A 24,392-nucleotide genomic window follows, 5' to 3' on the forward strand; every position below is an offset into this window, starting at 1 on the left:
AATTCTCTCAAGGTATTCCATAGAGGAAGGACAGACATCCTGGCTGGGATGGAGGATAATACCTTGTCTGGCCAGGAGGCCATAATGGTTGGACTGGACAAACATGGGTGCCAGGAGCAGTTCATTCTTCCACACGGCAGGTGGCACTGTTTCTCGGGGCTAAACCCATTGAGGATGCCCATAGTCAGGAGGACTGCTCTGGTTTCCACGAGGAGCGGACTGAGTCTCAAAACCGGCCCGGGCATACTTCAAAAAGTGAGGTGACGAGGTCGACCCACTCTGCCCATTATTCATTGTAATTTTCTTAAGATTTGTGATGAGTATGCGGCTCGCTACTTGCTATGAGCCTATGATATGAACTCTAAACTGTTGCCAAACTTAATCTGTACACTGTTGTGTGGACACAACTTTAAATTTGACGACATGCTTAGAAATAAAATTTAATGAAAAATAAAAATATAGTAACATGGCTTACATGTTATTAGAGTTTACGTCAAATGTCAATGTCATGTCCAAGTGCCAGCCCCTTTGTAGGCTAGTAGCTTACGCAGTTCGCTGCTTTTAGCAGACATATCATCAATTCCTATCCTGTGCTTTATAACTTTATTTCATCATACTAATAATCGCAAATGAAAATCACTAATTATCATTCACGCCGACAAACACAGAACAATAAAATGCATAACGCATAATCTAAACTAATTATTAGTACCAAAGAATTTAAATATTAGATATGAGATCAAATCAATTGCAATATTATATGTGCTAACTGAAATGTAGCGGTATCGAAATCGGCAAAAGGCAGTTTTGATCAAATTTTTCGCTACAACGTTGTGTACTGACAACTAAAACAACTTGATGATGTAATACGGTATATTATACAGGACTATATAAATCACAGTAATGGACAGATAGTGTTTAGTAGTTTAGAAAATTCATTTATTGTCAAACAGTAACCAGTGCATAAAATTTATTTCATGAAACGACCAGCCCATTACCAGACCAGAGCCTGCGGCCCACTGGGCATTGTCCAAATGCCCTAATGGTCAGTCCGCCCCTGATTTCCACATTTTAGTTTAAAATGTCAGGAGGTAACGGGCAACATGCATGTGGAAGGAAGAAGAGAATCTATTTGTTTTTTAATTTTAGCTGGTGTTTGGGTGGAAAAGTGTTGGTGAAAATTAAAAAAAAATTATTATTTGAACCAGGAATTGTGTTGGATGATATTGTGTCTGAGGTGGGGGGCTCAGTGCCAGCATCCTGTTTGCTACCTGTTTAATTAAACAATGTAAGTGTTCTATAAAATACTTATAAAAATTATTTGTATCATTAATTTTATTTAAGTGTCCAGTGTACTAAAAAATTATTTATTGTGTGTGTCTCACAGACCAATAACAGTAGTACAGACACTGAATACAACAGCAGTGTTAGATGACAGACAGACAGAACACACTTCAGCTACGGTCATTTAGTTTTATTTTGATTGTGTTGTGTAAATAATACAAAAATGTGTATGCTTTTGACATCATTAAGGAGGCTTAACACTCATGTCATGTGATGCCTGTTTTCAGCCTACGCACATGTATATGTCAAAGGCTTGCTGTTGCCCAAGCAATGTCTATAGGAAGTTCATAAAGTCCATCCAATGTTTGGAATGAATAAAGTGAGCTGAAAAAGAGCAACAAGCTTAAAATGCATTAACACAAAACACTTTATTCTTTTATAACTCTTTGACATTCCTGAGACCTTGAAAGGAGTGAACTGTAAGAGAATCATTGTCTTTGAACAGACAGGATTAATAACACCCTGGATTAGATACTACTGGTGCTGGAATTGGCAACTGATAAGGTCTACTGTAGGCCTCTCACCTCTTCTGATTAATACTCTCATTAGCCACATACATCACAAGAAAAATTACTCTACATAACTGTATGTATAAGGGTTGGGTGGTCAGGAAGTGTGTTTGAAGGCAGTACATTGAGGACATTCAAATCCCTACTTGCGTTAACTGAAGGAAGAGTTAGCTGTTTTGGGTTGAGTGGCCCGTGTCCATTTAAATTTCTTGCCAGCCAGCCAGCCATCTAGCCAGATAGATAGATAAATAGGTAAGACTCTATATAATAGATAAAACAATAACCACAAAGCAGTTGCACAGTGCCCTGGGGCCCCATGTATGAACGGTGCGTACGCACAGAAATATTGCGTAAGAACGTATCCACGTTCAAATCGCGATGTATAAAACATAAATTTGGCATAAAGCCACGCACGTTTCCACGGTACCTCATACCCTGTCGTACGCAAGTTCTGTGCTCGGTTTTGCAGACTGGTGGCACCCGGCGTCAGAGCAGTGCTACTGTTCCTGTGTGGTTATTCTTTCTTTTTTAGATCAACATACCTGACGCGGATTTATAAATACACTGAAATTAACCGCATATTGTTTATTAGTTCAATGCATCTGATTGTATTTAACCAGTAACAATATAATGGTCCATGGAAAGGTCAAACTATTCTAAATACGATAGCTGCTTTAGCATTGTTACTCTCACTGCACCTTCTTCTTCTTTCAGCTGCTCCCATTAGGGGTTGCCACAGTGGATCATCTTTTTCTATATTACTCTCAATGCACCATTATATCACTGTATCTGAGTGGGGAATCAAAGATCTACAGAAGCTGAGAAAGAGAATTATCGGTATACAGCATCAAGCATACGTTGCCTCAGCCATGCTGTCTATTGAACTGCTTTCACACAGCAAACGTTTCAAAGCCTTTCCTGTACAGACCTCGCAGTTCAGAAACAGTTTCATCCCAAGAACTATAAGCGCACTCAATCAAGTGCTCCTTGTAGAACTGTCTGTACTTATAAGTAGAATTACCTCACTGTAAACTTGCACTACAGTTACAATATTGCACAACCTGAGGCACTTCATAAAGCGCGTATTTACATATGATGACAATATCATTTTTAAGATGAAATGCAGCAAAATATGTTTATTATATTATACAGATAAAACTTTAACTTCAGTAATCTATATTGTCAATAATTAAACATGCCAGGACATGGTGCTGCAGCTCTAGCTATTAGCTTGCGCTCCGTTCATGGATTGTTCCTGCCTCGCTCTGTATTCTTACTGGGATTGACGTGACACTGGAAGGATAGATGGATAGAATAATTAAACACATACTACAAAGATATTTCGATGTTCCTTAAAAGTTTGGAAGAATCGGCATTCTAAGCTTACAGATGGGTTATCGTCTATTACAGAGCTGATTGTGTGGCGATTGGGTATTTGGAGAAAAGGAAAGTAAGGACAGGAATTGGAGGTTAGTACATTTGAAAGAGACAGAACGTCTGTAATAAAGTATTTCATCGAAGGTCGCGCATGGCGCAGCAAGCATCTGAGACATGAACAATCACTGCGCCACCGTGTTCCCATGTTTAATAACATGATTTAACTCCTATCATCATGAAAATGATATCACATATACATCTCAGTATTTTAATTATTCAGACAGCTGTAATATCACAAATGTAATGGATTCTGTGTCCTGTCAGAGGAAGAGAAAGCCCGTTTAAGATGCACATAGTGATTCACACACATAGAGCACATAGAAGAACAAATACAAAACAAAGAATTTACCGTGCTATTTTTGTTACAATGGGATTTGAGAAACTAATAAATTAAACAATTTTAAGATGAAGTTTATGATGTTCTACTTTAATGACAAAATAAACTACGTGATAAAAGTGGAAATTTCGAAATTAAAGTTGACATTTCAAGCGTTTTTCCCCACCGTGTGCCTATTTTTTTTTCTCTGTACCCTAATAAGCTTTCACATGACACTCAGACGGTGGGCTACGACATGCCTTTTCACGGTGACTTTGATATCTGACAATTTCTTTTTTATTTCGGGCACTGTGCGACTTTGTGAACTTCAGCTTTCGAGTTTCTCCGACACTCTATGTCACTCGATCAACTTCCTTTTGTTGTTTATACCACTGTTTAAACCAACAAATAGTATGTTTTTCCTTTGCCTCCACTTGGTATTCGCTGAAATTCTTATATTTCCCCCATGCTTTTCCCATTGTCTTTTCGCAGAAGGCTAGGCTTAAGGGCTATTTATATTGATTTGCATATTCAAAGAGGCGTAATTGTGGGATGAGTTGGGGCGGGACAGCAGGTGTGTGCACAAGCGTTACTTTTCACGCTGACTGGGATTTATGTAGCGGAAGAACGTGGAAGTTGGCGAATGCACAGATTCCTGCATCTGGAATTTTTTGTGCGTAAGCACATTTCGACTTTTGTGCTTACGTCATGTTATAGTGTGAATTCTACGCACACCGTTATGCATGAGGCCCCTGGTGTTTTACCCTATTGATGTATTGTACAATACGAACTTTTACCAATGTGTTTCATAAGTTCTAAAACGTGGCAGTATCTTCTCAGTGACTGGGAATGCTTTTGACTATGACTGGAAAATGAGGCATTAATGGACCAGTCCTTTAGACACATGTGATTTTGCTACTGTGCTCCACAACAAAATCTAACAGCTGTAGACTTTGCAAAGTGTAAAATGTTTGAACTGATATTTAGACTTTGAGTATTTCACAACAGAGATAGAAGGAGAGATTTGTGAAGTTTAATGTGGCAAACAGATTATCCACCACTATCCCATGCCTGAATGACATACGGGTGTTTGAAGGACACTCTGGACAAGAGGAGCAGTTAAAATTTCAAGCAAAGGTCTGTACCTTAAGATCTGTCCTATATATTTTACCAAAATCAAATGAAGGAAACAAAAGTCGCAGTGAAACGTTCAAAACAAAGGGTCTGGAATAAAGAAACCAAGCCAAGCAAACGCACACTAATATTAAGAACAGCTAGACCAGAGAGTAGGGTGACATGACTACTGACTTCTTCTCTCTTTGTATCCGTAGAATAGAAGGCAAACTAATGGAGTGCCTGTGATGTCACTTCCTTCTCAGACTTCGAAATACTGCCTCTTCCAACTCACCACATATTTATGGAGATAAAGTACCAGAAGTCAGCGTTCATTATCAAGCTTGCAACTGAAGGAGGCAGAGCTGCAGCTTCAGAAGTGCCCACTTCATAGGAGAACTTAAACTCAGCCTAAGAGGTGATGTTGGTGTGTATTAATGATGGATTAAGGATTTTGATGGGTGGGATTGATAGAAAAAGGAGGCAGAGTGAAGAGAAGGAGGAGTATTTTATGGCTATTTAGTTGTGACTGTTAATGAAAGGAAATAGAACTTACAATGGATGTGCCTCAAACTCACTCCTTTCATAGAGCAACATAAGATACCCCGACTATATTTGTTACTTTGTTATTTTGTGACACTTTTTTGTTTCCTACATTATCACAGAGGTCGCCAACCATTCATTATGTCCTTTTACTGTATTCCAGTTCATAAACTTGGATAATCAGGATGTTTACATGTTGATCTTTTGTGTCAAACAACCCTTACTTCCGGTCATTCATCCTAGCAATGTTGTAGCATCAGAAGTCAAGATGGCTGAACCCACAAGCAATAAACACAACATGGTAAAAAGATCTTAAAATATTTCAGCAAACTTATCCAGAACTTAATTTTGAAAAACATGTCAGTATTGATTTCTTTATGTAAGAAAGCCAACAAAGGTATAATTTAGACCAAAAAAATGAAAAACGGAAAAAAATAATAATTCACACGTTATTGCACCGCATAACTAGCTAGCAATATTTCTATCTGTAGAGTATGGCTGTAGTGTATTTATTCATTTACATAGAACATTTAATTATTATTTAATATCTAAGTTGATTGATGACAACATAAATAAATATTAAATGTTATAACTCTTTAATGAATTAATCTTTGTCTGAACATATTTCTGGTAAGAATAAGGTGATCAGAGACATTGTTATTAAAGTGTACTGCTTGGACCATCACTTGCACAGTGAGAAGTCTCACTTTTATCAGGACAACTCATATCCGTTTCATAAAGCTCTCTTTCTATCCATTAGTGGTTCCAGTCCTAACCATACTAATATGACTTAATTCATTTTTAAACTCACAAAATGATGTTCAATGTATTCTGATAGATATATTTCATAGGACAAGCAAAATAGCAATCGGGAGAAATCCCAGAAGCAAAAGTGAGGTCACAGACAGACTGGAGGTCGAAAAGGATGAGAATCACCAAAACTATAAGTAATAGCAAGAACTGGGGGCAGAGAAACTGAACAGGGTTAAATTTCATCAAAGCTAATAAGAACTGACATAAACCAAAAACCAGAGGTACAAAAGAAAAGACAAAAGAAACATTGTCCAAAAAGCCCTAACAGCTAAGATCAACTTAGAAGAAACTTCTAGCTTACTCAAACAGAGAGAATGACAGACTTATGGAGCAAGTACAGAGATCCGAAAGTTGTATTTTAGGATCTGGGTACCACCATAGCTATAGGTGAGCTGACATAGTACATGAATTGACATCCATGGTCACAGCAACCAAAAAAATAAATGTCTGCTAACATACAAGATCAACACAAAAAAACAGTGGCCAAACAACAACAAGAAACTAATTGGAATGGCTCAAATAATATGTACCGTAAATAAAAAAAATAAATAAATTCAAGGAAAGCAGAACTGAAGACAAATGAAACTGTAAAGATAAATGCCTGATTAGGTTCAATCCATTGCACTTACTCTCTTTCCACACTTCTTCAACTGCTGCCATGAGCTCATCCTTCAGCAGGTTACTGTCCTTTGCAATTTTTTCTCCCTTTTCGACCAAATGCAGTGTGGCATCTTCGACTGACCTTAAGAGAACTTGAGCTCGTTTTGAGCATCCCTTTTTCTTGTTTGATGGATTTCTAGGGCAATTGATAAGAGTAGTCACCTATAAAGGAAGGTAAAAAGAAAAATAAAGGTTCTTACTGATTTTACACCATTGATAAGTTATCAACACCAAAATATAAAATTAATTAGGCACCCAGGGCACCTATGAAGACACTGTCTTGTGATGTTGGAGTAAATATAGTGTGAACATAGACACCTACCCTTTCACTGAAATGTTCATGGGAAGTGTCCACCATTAACCTCTAATCCTGATCTTACCTAAGCATCCAAAGCATTTGCTGCAATGAAGTATCTATGAGTTAGAGCAGTAATGATAAAGGAGTAAAACCCTAAGAGAAAATTCAATCTATGTCCACCCAACTGATATGATGATGGTGTGACGTGGCTGTGTCTCAGTACTTTAGCAAAACCAAGTTTACTCATCTTGAAACAGGAGCAGCATAGTTATTTATGGTAGTGGGATCTACCACTCTCCTATACACAGACACAGCAGTCAGACAGGGCCGTGGCCAGGTTAGTGGCCAAGTAATCCTGTTCCCTGCATTTGTAACGTTCCTTGCATCACCCATCAATGGCAAGCACTCATAGCGCGACTGCACTCGACTCGGATCTGCTTTAGCTGTAAGCCGTTGCCGCTTTGAGAGCCTGCAGTTGCCCCAGCAACTGATAAACTGTCTTCCACAGATGTAGAGATTGTGCTTTGGGATGCTCTTCGGCATGTTGTCCTGTTGGGAGAAGTCCTAAATGAGTTTAGAAACCTTATATGGTTATAAACTTAAGAACGTGAGAAATCTGACAAACAAAATGAGGCCATTCTGCCCATCAGGCTTGTTTGTTCACTTAATAGCTAAGCTCTCCCAAGATGTCATCCAGATACTTCTTAAAGGTTGTTAAGGTTTCTTCTTCATCAACATTGGTATTGGTAGTTTGGTCTGGTCTGCTGGAAACATCACTGGCACCATTCACCATTCAGGATCTGCACTATTCCAGAGTATTGACGTGGACAGGTAAAATCATCGCCGATCCCTCACATACAGGTCACAACTTATTTGAACTTCTCCCACCTGCAATATGTTATAAATTAATCAACACCAAAACAACCAGATATAAAAACAGTTTCTTTCCACAGGCCATCAAGCTCATAAATTTTAATTCAGCTGATCAGCCTGGGTACTCCCACTCCCCACAATATCTTGCAATGTTCTTATTTATAGCTAATGCTTAATTCAGTATTTATTTCAGTATTGCACTGCCTAGTACATTGTGTGTAGTCTGCCATGTAACTATACCTGGAGAACCACCAAAAAAAAAGCAGTCAGAATTCTTGGAAACGAGCATACTTGGCCAATAAATGTGACTCTGGTTCTGATTTGTTTAACATATTTCACCACTGAATAATTAGTTTGAGCAGCTTTTGCACCCAGATTCACTTTATGCAAGTGCTGACACTGGCAATGGCCTTAGAAGAGATGAGTCTGACCTTCATGTTTTAGACTAATCTGCTGAGTTCAGAAATCTGATGATCTGAGGATTGCAAAAGGCACTTAATAAAATAAAAATGTTTCAATTAGGAAAAGAGAAGGATAGCTGCAGTTATCAAGGGATAGTGTTTGACGTGTCTTTGATGAATTGTTGAGCTTCACAGCTCAGTCTCACTTTAATGTTCACTTAGGATGACTCGATTTTTTGAATACACACGGTAGTGTCCCATTTTATTATTCCTGATATCACAGAATCCTTATAACATTATTATATGTTCTATATATATATATAATACTTTGTATGCTTTTTGACTTTACTTTATTAAATGTCCTTAGTCTGTTTAATCCCCAGGGCCATATAAAAATCTGAAAAGCATTATGGTCCTTCCTGTGGTTAGCAAAGTTGGGGTCTTGGATTCAGTTCCTAGCCCAGAACGATCACCAACTATGTGTCCTTGTAGGTTGTCTCTGGGTACTCCAGCTTTCTCCCATAATACGTCTCTTCTTAGGTTAGATTGTGATGGAGGAGTGACTGTGAGTAGGGTTTCTCTGAACCTATATTAATATATATTTTTATGTTTAATTGCTGTTTTTGTTAATTATGTATTATTAATTTGTCATATTTTATGTTGTTATGAATCATGTATTATGTCTTGTGTCTATCCCATTCACAAACTGAAAATGGATCTTTCAGTCCCTGCTTGTTAAGAGCCTATTCCAAAACATACTGACTTAATTAACACACCGTATGCTAAGAAGGTTCTGTCTCATATTAACTTACAGGGGGTAAAAGGTTATACCATAATCTATAGCTATGAAAGAAAATATATTCTATTCAAATTAAGCAAATACTAATATGAGTTTAATTTAAAGCATTAACTTTCTAAAATTGGCTCATACATCTTTAAATATCCTAATGTTTCATGTCTTTTGTGAGTGGAACCATGAGAGGCAGGGCCACAATGAGGGCCACAAGTCTTTATAATAAGCCTTTATAAGGGGAGACCAAGGAGCACTCAGCAGAGAACCATTTTGCTTTTGTTATTTGAAGTTGCTTTGCCAATACTGCCTTCTTTTCACTATTATTTCTGGATTTTTCTTTACTTTTTTTTGCTCTAGAATATGATTTTGTTTTAGAATTAATGTATTGAGATTTGTTTGCTTCAGGTTTGCCTTCAGGCAAAATGTTTTTGTCACTTTTTGCTCTTTTGAGCTTGGCATTTTCCCTTGTTTATGTTTTTTATAAGATGGAAATTTTTGACAGTTCTTCTTTCCTGTTGGAGCTTTTGTTACATTTTTGGAATTATTAAAAGCTTTTTCCCTGTAAGGGCTGCTAAACCAAGAAGCTGGCCTCTAGAGTTGAGATGAAGCCTAGGAGGTCTAAAGGCCTACTGGCCAGTAAAGCCTATTTTGTGGGTCGTCAGCCCTTTATTGTTATGGATTCAGCTCCCGTTTACAACAGCATCTCTTCTAGTGCTATAAGAATAGGCTCTGGCTTCCACAGCACAGTAATAGAAAATGCAGATTCAGAAAATGGAGCAGTGGAATGATATTTTGTGAATGTGTTTATGACAACTGCTTATCAAATGTAGACAGATCAACCATGAAAAAGTGAAAGGGATTTTCTCTTATTGCAAGCTAGATTTTGGTGGCACAAACCAGTCCATCACAGGGTTCATTGATATGTACAGCCTTATACATTTACAGTTGACCAGTACAGAGTAAAGACTTATGGGACATTCATCAGCAGGGTCCAAACGTCAATGACCACCTGGATGACCAAAGAAATAAGATGATGTGGAGATTATTAACAGATGAAGGACTCACAACTGTAGAGAAAGGGTATAGAACAATTTAGGGAGAGAATCTATGCCTTCAGGACTTTACTACATGATAATAGACCACATTCAACCCATGGGGCCACTGCTGCACTTATCCACTCTTGCATACACAGTGCTGATACTCTCTTTTAACAGGCATCTTCTTTCTCTCCACACTGGCTGACTGTCACTTAGCTGAGCCCTTGTTGTCAACCACCTCTGAAACCCAATGGTCTGAGGACTAAGAAGTTCTTTAAGATTTAGCCAATTAGTCCTCCAGTTACATGCTGGAAGTAATGTAAGTGGTTATGAGCAATAGAAGAAAGCCCTGGGGATGTCCTAAGGAGCTCTACTTAATAGACCCTGTTACTCCTACAGACTTACAGACAATCAATGGTGAACATTAGAACAATCTAGTTGAGAACAGGCCCTTCAGCTCAACAATGCTCACCAGTCATGTCCACTTACTTCTTTTAACATAACATCAAATCTATTTTTGAAAGTCCCCAAAGTCCTACTGTCTACCATACTACTTGTTATCTTATTCCATGTGTCTATGGTTCTCTGTGTAAAGAAAAATTTCCCAATATTTCTACAAAATGTACCCTGAACAAGTTTCCTACTGTGTTCCTGCGTTCTTGATGAACTCATTTTAAAATAACAGTCACGATCCACGGGACTGATTGTGTGCTATGGACCTTCACTGCCAACTACTAACCTGGGAGATGTCCAGTACGTTTAGAGGAGTTCCCCACTATCCTGAACTCTTTAATCTAGGGCTTTGCAAAGCCCCATTTATGTCACTAGATCAGCCTTCATAAAAGTCAATCATAATTCACCCATTCATTCATTTTCTTATTCCAAATTGTAAATTAATTTTATTTTAAATAGTGCCGTTAGCTGCTTCCAACAGTTACAAGGCTCATGTGAAGTAAATCTGTATGAATGCTTGCAGGCAGACGCCTGAATAGTTACCTTCTTCTCCTTTGGCTTCAAAAGTCGCTGCTCTTGGCACATACTTTATATCCTGGTCCTGAGCAGGAGCGACACACGGAGAGCCGCACAAAACAAATTCATTATACACAACCATAAGGCACTTTAAGGGCAAACAGGCTGGCAATAATCATCAGCCAACTTAATATGCACGTCTTTGGGATGTGGAAAGACCATTAAAACTAGATATTTAACATGTTTTATTTTACAGAAGCATAACAAAATTGTAAATGGTGTGTCAATTTTATAAGAAGAATGATGTGGTGAAGTGGAAAGCTGTAGTTTTGTTCCATGATGATTAACACTGCGTTGTATTTCTTCATTGCCCACATGCTGATTTACAGCCTATTTTTCTACTTAATCGCAATTTAAAAGCAAGATTGGCCAAAATTGTCCTGAATGTGGACAAGCTTGGCCCCAGTGTGTTGCTACAACAAATGAAATGTTATTCCCCTTTGGGTCAGTTATATCAAGACAATCGAAAAAGAAACAAAGGCAGCTCACAGCTGAAGGGCACATCAATTTAACCGGAATGTACAAAAATCAATCAGCCTTACGCCCGTCCTTGAGATGCCAAAAGTTTGCATTGTTTCAGTCTTTGAAAAAGAACAAGCAGCCCTGAGTTTGCCCTCAGTGGCAACAAAAAGTGTGATCTTCTTTGCTTATCATATAATTTAAATAGGTAGGCATCAAATAATTTACATCACGGCCTCTGATTAATGATTGTTTTTTTAAAATACTGGAGCGCCTGTTTTAATTTTGTGAAAGTCTCCTGAGCAAAATGTTTACATTCAGGCTAAATGAATGACAGGAAAAAAGTGGGAATAAAAAGTAAATTATTAAAGTAAAGTAAAAGTAGTATTTCAAACTTCTTGATGATGATACTGCAGAGCATGTATCAGGAATTCACCTGCTTGTTACACGGAAGGCACCAGTAGGAGCATCTTAAAATACCACTTTTTAGGGAAAATATACTTTACTTACATTCATACATGATATACAGTAATCACTCCTCGATCGCGGGGGTTGCGTTCCAGAGCCCCCCACGATAGGTGAAAATCCGCGAAGTAGAAACCATATGTTTGTATGGTTATTTTTATATATTTTAAGCCCTTATAAACTCTCCCACACTGTTAACATTATTAGAGCCCTCTAGACATGAAATAACACCCTTTAGTCAAACGTTTAAACTGTGCTCCATGACAAGACAGAGATGACAGTTCTTTCTCACAATTAAAAGAATACAAATATATCTTCCTCTTCAAGGTGCGCCGTCAGGAGCAGAGAATGTCAGAGAGAGCGCACGAGAGAAAAGCAAACAATCAAAAAATCAATAGGGCTGTTGGGTTTTTAAGTATGTGCACCACAATAAAGCAGCCGCAAAGAAAGGAGCAATGTGAAGGTAGTCTTTCCGCATTTTTTAGAGTAGCCTCCGTATCTTCTAGGCAAACAGCCCCTCTGCTCACATCCCATCCGTCAGGCGCAGAGCATGTCAGAGCGAGTGAGAGAGAACGAGAAAAGCAAACAATCAAGCACCACTCGGGAAGCACATCGTATATCATTGAGGAGTTTTAGTTATTACGTAATATATGCTCTGATTGGGTAGCTTCTAAGCCATCCGCCAATAGCGTTCCTTGTATGAAATCAACTGGCAAACAAACTGAGGAAGCGTGTACTTTAAATTAAACGAGCCATTGTCTGCAGAAATCCGCAAACCAGCGAAAAATCCGTGATATATATTTAGATATGCTTACATTTAAAATCCGCGATGGAATGAAGCCACGAAAGTCGAAGCGCAATATAGCGAGGGATCACTGTATATCTAAATATGCATTAGTAAGTGCATCACCTTGTTTCTACCTACAAATGGCCCATTGCTAACACCACGATACATCTATATTAGTATGTTATAGTACTTTGCGCTATGGTGAACATAACATGTTCCATATGTTAAATATCTGGCCCTGTGTCTCTGTCCAGAATATTTGAATATGATAAAGTAAAAGGTTCATGTCAAAAGTTGGGTTGTGGAGTAGGAAGGAAAGGTAAATCGTTCCTCTTCTTGCTGCAGGTTGTCGAGGATGGAGTAGTCCCTGAGCAGACAGAAAATGTACTGGTAGGAGTTCTGAATCAACATTCTCTCTGTTCTCAATACATGACAATTACTGGCAGGTGTAGGAGGCACACAGGAAGGACAAGCACCTTGCGAGGAGTCTAGAAGACCCCTTACCCAGATATGAGGCCTCGTGGCAACGTAAAGAGAGTGAAGGAGGTCACGCCTGGACTAGGCAGCCCTAACAGGTGGACGGACATCCCAACCATAATGAATGGATCCTTACCCAGGTGGGAATCCTCGAACAAGTGGACAGGTGTCCCAATCAGACATGGACATTATACCTGCCCCAGCCATGACAGAAGAAGACAGGGAAGGACTGTCCCTGGTAGATGTTTATTCCCCCCGGGCGCGAGATGGCAGCAGTCTTCTGTATTGGCTCCAATTCAGGAACCAGTAGGGAATGTCAGAAATTGTATTCTGGCAGCAAAGTCCTGCGCTGGGGTCTATGGGTGCCACGGGGAGGGGAGCAGAATGGAGATTCTCCAACGGGAAATTCCACAAGGTTCCGGCACCCGTGATGACATCACTTCCAGTTCCGACACCTGTAATGATGCCACTTCCTGTCCTGATTACATCATTTCTGCTCCAGACCTTTAAAGCTGCCATCTTTGCCACATGTCTTCAGTTCTGTTTGTGACTCTGACACAACTCATTAAAATGTAACCCTTTTGCAATACACGGGTGGCTGCCCCAAACCCTTTTTATGTCTCCTGTCCATTCTTCATTAGGACTACATCTCTAATACAGGATCACAAATCAAAAATGGCATCAAATTCATAATTGCTGATGTCGAAATAGTCCAAAACAATAACTGCATGCTTATATTTGAAGTTTGTCATTTTAACTTTCTGTTAGTGGCTCTTAGAGGGATAGGACCACTGCTAAATAATTAAATATTAAAGATATTATCAAACTCAAAAACGTAAAAGAGCATAAAATGACAGTCCACGTGCCTGTATTATTGATCCCCATTTTTAAATTTTTTTGGGTAAAGGAGTAGCTTTAACCTCTTGTATCTTATTATGGGATGAACACCTGGAATTGGTTTATGTGGCACACTCAACTGCAAGTCCTTCTCATCATATTTGCTGAAGACACCTATCAGTTTACTCTTTATCATAAAGGTTTAGTTTCTTACATAAAATCTGGTCCAAAATTGGCCTAAAAATGAAATATTTTCAGGTCTAGAGGGCCAAAAAGCACAACATCTTGCATAGTTAGACATCAAGTTGCGTTGAACAATGTATCAAATGTAGGGATTTTCTCATACAATTGGAGTTGGGAGGTGCCGGACAAAAGTCATCTCAAAATGTTCATAAATAATTCTTACATACATAATCCATTCATCCATCCGTCCATTATCCAACCCGCTATATCCTAACTACAGGGTCACGGGGCTCTACTGGAGCCAATCCCAGACAACACAGGGCGCAAGGCAGGAAACAAACCCCAGACAGGGCGCCAGCCCACTGCAGACAAACATAATAATTATAGAAAACAAAATAAAATATTATCTTACATAAAGGAAAACCACAATAGAAATAATTAAAGACGGGAACTTAATAAACAACAATAAAAATATTAAATATTCAAGGAATAAACTGAAGCCTACACTTTGCAGGAAGGATTTTGTAAGGTAACCAGGAGAAAAGACATGATCAAAAGACAGAAACGTGTGGAATACCGGGAGATCAAGAGCACAGCAACCAAAACCAAGTCACGAAACAAGAACCAGATTGTTGAACAAAGGCAATAGCAATATTGATTGAGTTGGTGAACGTGGATAAAGGTATGATCTCGCAGTGAACTTTTAATCCGTTGTGTTGTGATTACTAGTTCACAACCTCAAAGGACACACACCAAATAATAGGAGCTCAAAAATGGTAGTGGAAATGTTTTAAAATATTTTGGAAAACAAAACAAACTGCAAATTTATACGAAAAGGGCCAGGAAAAGCTGGAAAAACTTAACTAAGACAAAATGTGCAATAAGGCCAGAGTAATAACCGTGGATGAATCATAACAACGAGTTTGGGTAACAGTTTTAGAACGCACATCTCTGATCTCCCGAGTCTGACCATAGCTAGTCTTGTTTTTGTAATTCCCCTTCTTTCTCCCTTTCCCTCATGGCCTGCTATTTGTTAAAAAAGGCTGAACATTAGCCAAATTGCTAAGTGTTATTTTAACAGAAAACACGTCTTTCAAGTCATTATTTTTCCAAGACAATCTTACAGACAGACATTATCATAAGTAATCAAATGTCTCTAAGACATTCTGAAATTGTGAATCACTTACTTTGCATCAAACCATCTACATCTCACCCACAGAAGTCCTGGCTCCTCTTTGGTGTCCACAGGTTTCTACATACAGATATACCAGTGATAAATGTGCCCATACTGCATTAAAACTTATGATTTTTAATTTTCTATTTCACTTCCTTGTTATTATGTTGATACATTTCCACTCAAAACAAGGTAGGTAGTGCAGCAACCAGCGTGATGATGTTGTTCATTGTGCTCTTATGAGGTTATATCTGTATGGAGAATTTTATTTTATTAATTTGGCAGGATGGACATCTCTGCACACTCAGATTTGGGTCACTCACACAATTCATTTTAAAAGAAAAAGAAATGGATCTGATCCAAAAACTGGAATTCAGTCACCTTTAGCGCTAGGGTGAACACAGCCTTAGTGAAGCTGTTAACAGCAACATTCTCCGAGATGGTTCTGTGATGGTGACGGAGAGGGTGCCAGAAGATTCCAAAATATGTCTTCATTTGGAAATTTTTACTAAGACGATAAACACTAATAGTCACTCAGACTCGGTCTGTTGGAAAACACACATGCTAGGGAGGGCATTAGAAAAACACATAAGATCTGGTAGATGGGAAATAGGGAACAATCAGCAAGGTAACTCAGAAACACTGTGTCCTCCACAGTCTAGAGACCAGTGCTGAGCAACTGTACCTCTGTAGTTCCAAAATGGAGCGGCGGCTGCTTCACCACCTGAGGCCACAGGTCTGCCACGCCCTTGACCCTCTGCAGTTCGCATACCAGGAGAAGGTGGGAGCAGAGGATGCCATCATCTATATGCTACACCGATCCCTCTCCCACTTGGACAAAGGCACTGGTGCTGTAAGAATTATGTTTCTGAATTTCTCTTGCACCTTCAACACCATCCAACCTCTGCTCCTTAGGGACAAGCTGACAGAGATGGGAGTAGATTTATACCTGGTGACATGGATCGGGGACTATCTTACAGACAGACCTCAGTATGTGCGTCTCGGGAACTGCAGATCTGACATTGTGGTCAGCAACACAGGAGTGCCGCAGGGGACTGTACTTTCTCCGGTCCTGTTCAGCCTATATACATCAGACTTCCAATACAATTCGGAGTCCTGCCACATGCAAAAGTCCGCTGACGACACTGCTATCGTTGGGCTGTATCAGGAGTTGGCAGGATGAGGAGTATAGGAACCTAATCAAGGACTCTGTTAAATGGTGTGACTCAAACAACTTACACCTGAACACTAGCAAAACCAAGGAACTGGTGGTGGATTTTAGGAGGCCCACACCCATCATGGACCACCGTGATCATCAGAGGTGACTGTGTGCAGAGGGTGCAGACCTATAAATAACTGGGAGTGCAGCTGGATGATAAATTGGACTGGACTGCCAATACTGATGCTCTGTGCAAGAGAGGACAGAGCTGACTATACTTCCTAAGAAGGCTGGCGTCCTTCAACATCTGCAATAAGATGCTGTAGATGTTCTATCAGGTGGTTGTGGCAAGTGCCCTCTTCTACGTGGTGGTTTGCTGGGGAGACAGCATAAAGAAGAAGGACGTCTCACACCTGGACGAAATGGTGAGGAAGGCAGGCTCTATTGTAGGCATGAAGCTGGACAGTTTGACATCGGTGGCAGAGCGATGGGCGCTGAGCAGGCTCCTGTCAATCATGGAGAATCCACAGCATCCACTGAACAGAATCATCTCCAGACAGAGGAGCAGCTTCAACAATAGACTGTTGTCACTATCCTGCTCCACTGACAGACTGAGGAGATCGTTCCTCCTCACACTATGCGACTCTTCAATTCCACCCAGGGGGGGTAAACGTTAACATTATTCAAAGTTATTGTCTGTTTTTACCTGCATTTTTCTTACTTTTAAATTTAATATTGTTTTTTGTATCAGTATGCTGCTGCTGGATTATGTGAATTTCCCCATGGGATTAATAAAGTATCTATCTATCTATTTATCTCTTACAGACTGTTAACAAACACTGCTAAACCATCAAATTTAAACCAGCATGCCATAAGCATCCAATCAGAAAAGAGAAGAGTGTGGCAGCTACTACAATATTCACTGCTGGGACTTTTAAAATCCTGGACAGAGAAACGCACAGCCACGGTAACGTATTACATAAGAAGACAACAGAATCTGAAATCACCAGTAACTGACAAACCGTTTGAACTATTGACCTGTAATTCGGTACACATATACTACTTGACGTCTACTATCCGCTTTTGCAGTGATGATTGACCTCCAAGGTTATTGGTCTTTTTATTTATATTTTATTTTATTGTAGAAACAACTCTAGGCAGTGGCCAACAGTGTGGCTGTACGGCGCATGCGTACGGGCGCCATTCTCATCCCTACCACCTTTGCCGTCACTTACCCTACCTCTTTATATCTTAAATCATTCTTGAGGCAGATTGAACACTTAGGTGCTAACTTAAGTGAAAAATTAAGGAAAACGTATGAAGTAATTGCAACACAAACACTGACTTAATCAGTTTTAACGCAAAAAGATGCCGACAAAAGAAGAGAAGCAGCGGGCCGCTAGGGTGGAGAAAAGAAGAGCTGCTCAGGAAGCAGCAAGTGCATCAACCTCAGAGCAAATAAATGATAAATGTACAGAGAAAGAGGATGAAAACTGGGAATGCTCAAGTCAAGTGTATTCACTGCACGTTATCATGCAGTGCGTCATTACTGGTGATTTAGTATAGAAGGTTCAAGGTGGTTTTGGTTCTTCTCTAAAGTGGAAGATCAGTAGAGATTTCAAGCTGCTATATTAATCCCGCAAACTTAAAAATCTGTCAGTGACCCTCTTTATCTTTTCGGGAACCCAAAGGAGCCATATGCAGCAGTCACCACTGTGCACAATGTGTGCTAAGCTTGGGCCTTTACAGCACCTGGGTAGCACATATGTGCTAAATCTGCCACATTATCACACTTCCCAGTGGCATAGCTAGGGGGTGAGGAAGGGAGGATCTTTCCCTGGGCGGCACATTTTTATGGGCGGCATTATTGGCCACAAGGCTCAGTACAATTCATGCGTGAGCAGCAGGTTCGGAAAAATATCACTCATGTATGAAAAAAGTCAAATTCTCTGATTTTTAATCACAAATGCTTGAAAAATAATGTTCAGACTGTCCTTCTGCATCAGACACAGCAGTTGAAATTTATTAGGCAATGACAAAAATAAACATAAGCGTTACACCGATAATAATTTCTAGGAAGATAAACAACTAATTTGCAATTTATAATTTCGTTTCTTTATTAATCCGAATGCATTCTTGCTCTGCGCAGAAAACATCCCCACCTATTACTTTGGTTCTGGTTTTCGTAGAGTAATTATATTAAACTAATAATTAGAACACGGCTTATCAGTGCGTCTATACTATATTCTTGTCTAGTTGATGCTTATAAATGTATATAAAAAATTATTGCTGTTTCTTTATATATGAATAAATCTATGCAAAATGTATCTTAATTTTTCTCTATAAGTCATTTTAATTTTCTATTTAAATAGTTTAACATATTCAGATATGTTGGAGGGCGGCAAATTGAAGCCCGCCCCGCCCCGCGTGGCACGAACTCGAGCTACGCCACTGACTCTCCCATGGTGCTCACATCACATTTTAATAGAAGATGAGAGTTTATTCAGAGTTTCTTGTGCTCTGAATTAGAGTGTACAGAAATAAATGGTGGGCTATGATCAGAAAAGTCTAACAGCACAGTTAAAAAAAAAAATAGTAAATGAAACCATGATTCATAAGTCATCAGAAGGTGTTTCAAATTCCTCCACATGCTCTCACAAACATTTTTATTTTTAAAGTGAATCCAGAACAGAAGCTGTATGCTGCCATCCTGCAGTGGAAATACATGTCCAGCAATGAGGAAAACAGCAATAATAAATAATATGGCTGATGTGTTAAATAACGGTGTCTGAGGCAAAGCATGTTTTGTTACCCCCTCCTCCCTATTCTTACTAGCTGATGATGCGCTCAATCCCCACAAAATGAATATTGCAATACAGGCTTAACAATACAACTCTCCCGTGACATAGAGCATCCTCACTAAATAATATATATACTCTCTCTCTCTGTCTCTCTATATTTTTCGGAAAAATTGAAGGTTAACTTTAAAACAATAAAACACACAAAATAAGAATTAAAAACAATACACATTCTGCATTTCTCCTGTATTATTTAATTTATTTATTTTCTTATTTTTTTGAGTTTTGCATTAGTGAAGCTGAATACATTTCACATAAAAAGATAATTGCCTGTGTATCTGTGTAGTCACCCAGTTGCTATGTCTCTGTCATTCCAAACAGGTGGCACATCACAAACATTTGCAGTGTCGGTACTCAAATGTGGCACTTGGTGCCACTTCCCACCTGCCAGGTTGTTCTGCCTGCCTAAGGTAACTCATCGCTGATCGATGATTATAGGAATTGTTGGGTAGAGGGGTCCTTTCTTCGGATTGGCTGGCCCAATGCTGACTCTTGCAGAGGTGAGGGCCAGTGAGCATATGAGTTGCTTTTGACCCCTGGTCAGTGGAGTGAAGCAGAGAGACAACTGCCTGTATGAGCAGACAAAGGGATAAAGCATTTAGGAAATGCATCCATATTGCTAACAATGTGCTGTGCCTGTGACAAGCAATCTCTAAGCTGCTTTTTTTTGGTGCCCCCCTGTCCTGCCCCTTTGGACAGTTTAGCAAGTGTATAGTTTTAATGCTTTTGTGGTTGGTAGAATCACGGTGTGCCTTGATATTTTTTGGGTTTCAAAAAGTGTGCCACCACAGAAAACACTGCTCTACCTGCACCTTTGCTCATGGCATGCTGTAGGTGTTATCTTCTTTAAAAACTGAGATCATGCATTACTTGGTTGGTTATGTTACATTCTTTGCATAAATTAGTAAAGATACTGCAAACTTGAGCATGGGTAACGATAAACAATACATTTTGTGACTGATAGGGGGTGTTATCGCTCCCTTGATCCCTCAGACAATACGTCAGACACCAGGTAAAAGTCCAATAAGTTGACTTTTTATTAATATGCAGTGCACAAAGCACCCTACACTCCACAATACTCATACAAATACACAAATTCACAATTCTCAATAAATCCTCCACTCCCAGACATGTTGCCACCCTGCCACCCAGCTCAGCTCACTCGTCTGGGATCTCCCACAGTCTTTTATATTCTCTGACCCAGAAGTGCTTCCGCACCTTCAGTCCATGTAACTTCCTATTACTTCCGGGTCAGATTAAAAGTCCTCTTCTTCATCCTGGAAGTACGTCATTTACCTTGTCGCTGTGACTAAGACGTACGTCCGGATTATAGGGCACTTAAGAGTCTCTGGGCCTCCCTGCAGTGTCCTCTGTTGGCCCCCAAGGTATCCAGCAGGGCTGTGAAGGAAAACTGTCATTCGGGGCACCTCCATGCTGCAGGGAGAGCTCCACCTGGCGGCCTGGGGTATTGGCCAGGATGATTGGCTGGGCATAGACCACAGTACTTCCCCCACCCAGCGAAAAACCATGGTTTGGAGTGTCCAGCCCTATGAGGGTCGTCTTTCTCCAGGAGGGTCCATAGGTCGGGCCTTGGCAAGGTTAGAGAAACTCTCGTGATAATCTAGGAGGAACATTATAAAAATGAGAACTTTGTCCCTCTGTCCTCCTAGGACAACGTTGCCATATGTGGCCCGGCCTGCACCATTCATATCACAGCCACGGGCCCCCCATTTGTATCCCTCGGCGAGACTGAAAACACTTTGGGAAGTCTGGCTCCGCCCCTTTTCCCGCTAAGGAGGATTCCAGAGCCTCCTCTGATTTTCAAGCACCCTTTTCTCATTTGTCAGGAGACCCCCATTTTATTTTAGCGATCTCCTGTTTAATCTGGGGCTTTTCTACAGTCTGGATATCTCTATGTATCAGAGAGAGATCCTTTACTGTCTGCACCACTTTTGATTTGCTTATAATAGTGGTAGGGGTCTTCAGGAGAGAATCGCCCGAGAGACAGCACCATCCAGCTACTCCGGCTCGATCTACCCTTCCTCCAACCTCTCTGTTAACATTCCACACTGCCTTGTAGGGCTCGCAGTGATTTGGCACCCGCTACTTATTAAACGCAGGCCCGGATCACACTGCGTCCCTCTATGCTGTATGGTACCGGCATTACCTACCTGTATCGCCAAATTATATAAGACGGGAGGTTCATGACCCAACCGCCGCAGGTATTCGTCCACCTTCTTGATGGGCGCTTTGGCCGTCTCTCCCAAGTCCCCTATGATCTTCTTTATCACCGCCAGCATCTGAAAAATACCTTGCACAGGCTCGATTAACTTTTCAAGGTCCCACACGTTCACAATATTATTTAATTCGGCTGGAGGAAGGCTTAAAGAATCACTCGCCTTACCATCCGGCCAGGAGCCAATGAGCACGTCCTTTCCAGGCACATGTTCGGACGGGCTTCGCAAAGCAGCCTGGAATTTGGAGTCCTCTTTGGAGGACCGGGCCACCATCTTTGGCTGACTGCGATCCACCTGTGTTAATTTATCTGCGGATCAATCAGCCATTTCCCAGCCCTCCTTATCTTTTCATGGGGTGAGAGGTGCTTTGCTTACCTCTCCCTTCCCCTTCGGAAAGTCCAAGTCTGTTGGTTCGTCGGCGAAGTCGCGAGCAGTGGGATGCGGACCTTCTCCTTCCCAAAATGTAATGGGTTTGGTCACGTGTCCCTTACCAGCAGCTGACAGCAGAAGTCCCCTTTTGTGCTTGTCGGTATACACAGGAGTGCACCACCGTCATCGGGAACGTCTCCTGCCTCCCACAGAGCCTCCAGATGGTCTTCTTCGAGGTACATGCACAGGACAAAATGAGTTATATTAAATGGATTGTTCATTAAATCCCGGCACATACCTCATGATGATCGTTCTACTCTGGAGGCCCTTCTCGATGCGTGTCGCCACTCCGTAGCTCATCCCTAGTGTCGGCCATGACAAGCTCGGATCTTCCGCTGATGCCATTGTTCTGCTTGCTTCTTTACTTCCCCATGACGGAATTGGTGAAGGTGGGTTCCAGTGATGTTTCTGCGTGTCTGAACACTGTCTTCTCTGGGTTCTATGTCCACAGACAATTTTTAAACAGGTCCTCTGCCAAACCGACACCCAGAATATCCTGCCTACTACACCACTGTGACTGATAGGGGGTGCTATCGCTCCCTTGAACCCTCAGGCAATACGTCAGACACCAGGTAAAAGTCCAATAAGTTGACTTTTTATTAATATACAGTGCACAAAGTACCCTCCACTCCACAATACTCATATAAATACACAAATCCACAATTCTCAATAAATCCTCCACTCCCAGATGTGTTGCCACCCTGCCACCCCGCTCAGCTCGTTCATCTGGGATCTCCCACAGTCTTTTATATTCTCTGACCCTGAAGTGTTTCTGCACCCTCAGTCCATGTGACTTCCTACCACTTCCGGGTCAGTCCTCTGCTTCATCCCGGAAGTATGTCATTTCCCTTGTCACTGTGACTAAGACTTACTTATGGGTTATAGGGCACGTAAGAGTCTCTGGGCCTCAAACCCCTCTCCTACCACTCCCCTGCACCTATGTCAGCATGTAAATCAAGAAAATGAGCACCAGTACTACATACTGACCTGTGGCGTATCGTTATGAACCACATAATATGAAATGTTAAACCTTTATCTAATTTTTAAAGGTAGCATATAAATATTGTACTGTCTATGTATTTCATTCTTTAGGTACACACTTAACTTATTTGTATTATTGTTTCATAATGTTAAAATAAAAATACATGAAAATGTCACCTAAACCAAAGTATTCCCCAAGACATTTGCCTCATTGTCGGCCCGGGATACAACAATATTTTTTAGTATATTAAAAGGCCACATTAATCACAAAAATAAACAGGTTAAGTTTCCTAAGGCCTAATACACACATACATACATACAAACATATATATACGAGTACAGTATATATATATATAGATATATACAAACACATACTACACACAAACCGACTAATAACCATGCAAATAACAAACCTTTTTGCTCTTCTTCCACCTTTAATTCAGTGTCACCTGCTGCCTCCAAATACTGACACATCAAAACAAGGCAGCAAGCTCCTTTTATGCTGGACCCGGAATAGCTTCTGCTGACCTGGTGAGCATGGGAGGCAATTCTGGGGATTTTTGGGAACCAGGGCAGTCTTCCCCCAACAGCACTCCCTTCTGGTACCCAGGGACTCTGACAGGGTTGCACTTCTATACTCCAGTCTCCATGAACCCCTGTGAGCGTCCAAGCTGGGACACCTCCAGTGTAACAGTGCCACCTAACGTATGGTGTATGGAATTGCTCCTGGCCTCTAGCTTGTACTCATCCATCCCTGGCTAGGATGCCCATGTATATAACTATTTAAGATGTTTATTTATTAGTGGAAGGTTAATGTAAATATTCAAAAAGGGCAAATATATATTATATATTATATATAATATATATTAAAATATATTGAAATATCTATATCCTCTAAAACATATTATATAGCATATTACAACAGAAATTTACATTATATTTAATAAAATGTTGTGATATACATGATTTAGAGTATATTATTCCTACTGTACTACTGCAATGATATATACAATTTTGTAAGGGTAGGCAGTTTTGTTTCCAAGGGTTGTTGCTTTAAAATACATTCTTCAAAAAGGGCGCAATCAGTGTCTGAAACTGAATAAGGGGGACCTTAGCAGCTGTAGTCCTGGTGTTCACACAAATGATAACGTGAAGGATGAGATATGAAGGACCTACAGCA

The 24,392-nt window shown here is 40.2% G+C and overlaps 1 protein-coding gene across 7 annotated transcripts in view; it reads right to left on the bottom strand.

Moving 5' to 3' along the window:
• LOC120514561 (catenin alpha-3-like) overlaps positions 1–24,392 on the bottom strand; it is a 2,459,329-nt gene that overhangs the window by 2,409,048 nt on the left and 25,889 nt on the right. For all 7 annotated transcript variants that reach the window (XM_039735001.1, XM_039735009.1, XM_039735017.1 and 4 more), the window contains exon 3: positions 6,705–6,897. In XM_039735001.1, the coding sequence (XP_039590935.1) occupies positions 6,705–6,897 (193 nt within the window). The remainder of the gene's footprint in view (positions 1–6,704; positions 6,898–24,392) is intronic.

The sequence above is a fragment of the Polypterus senegalus genome, chromosome 1 (genome assembly GCF_016835505.1).
Source record: "Polypterus senegalus isolate Bchr_013 chromosome 1, ASM1683550v1, whole genome shotgun sequence".
Classification (NCBI taxonomy): Eukaryota; Metazoa; Chordata; class Cladistia; order Polypteriformes; family Polypteridae; genus Polypterus; species Polypterus senegalus.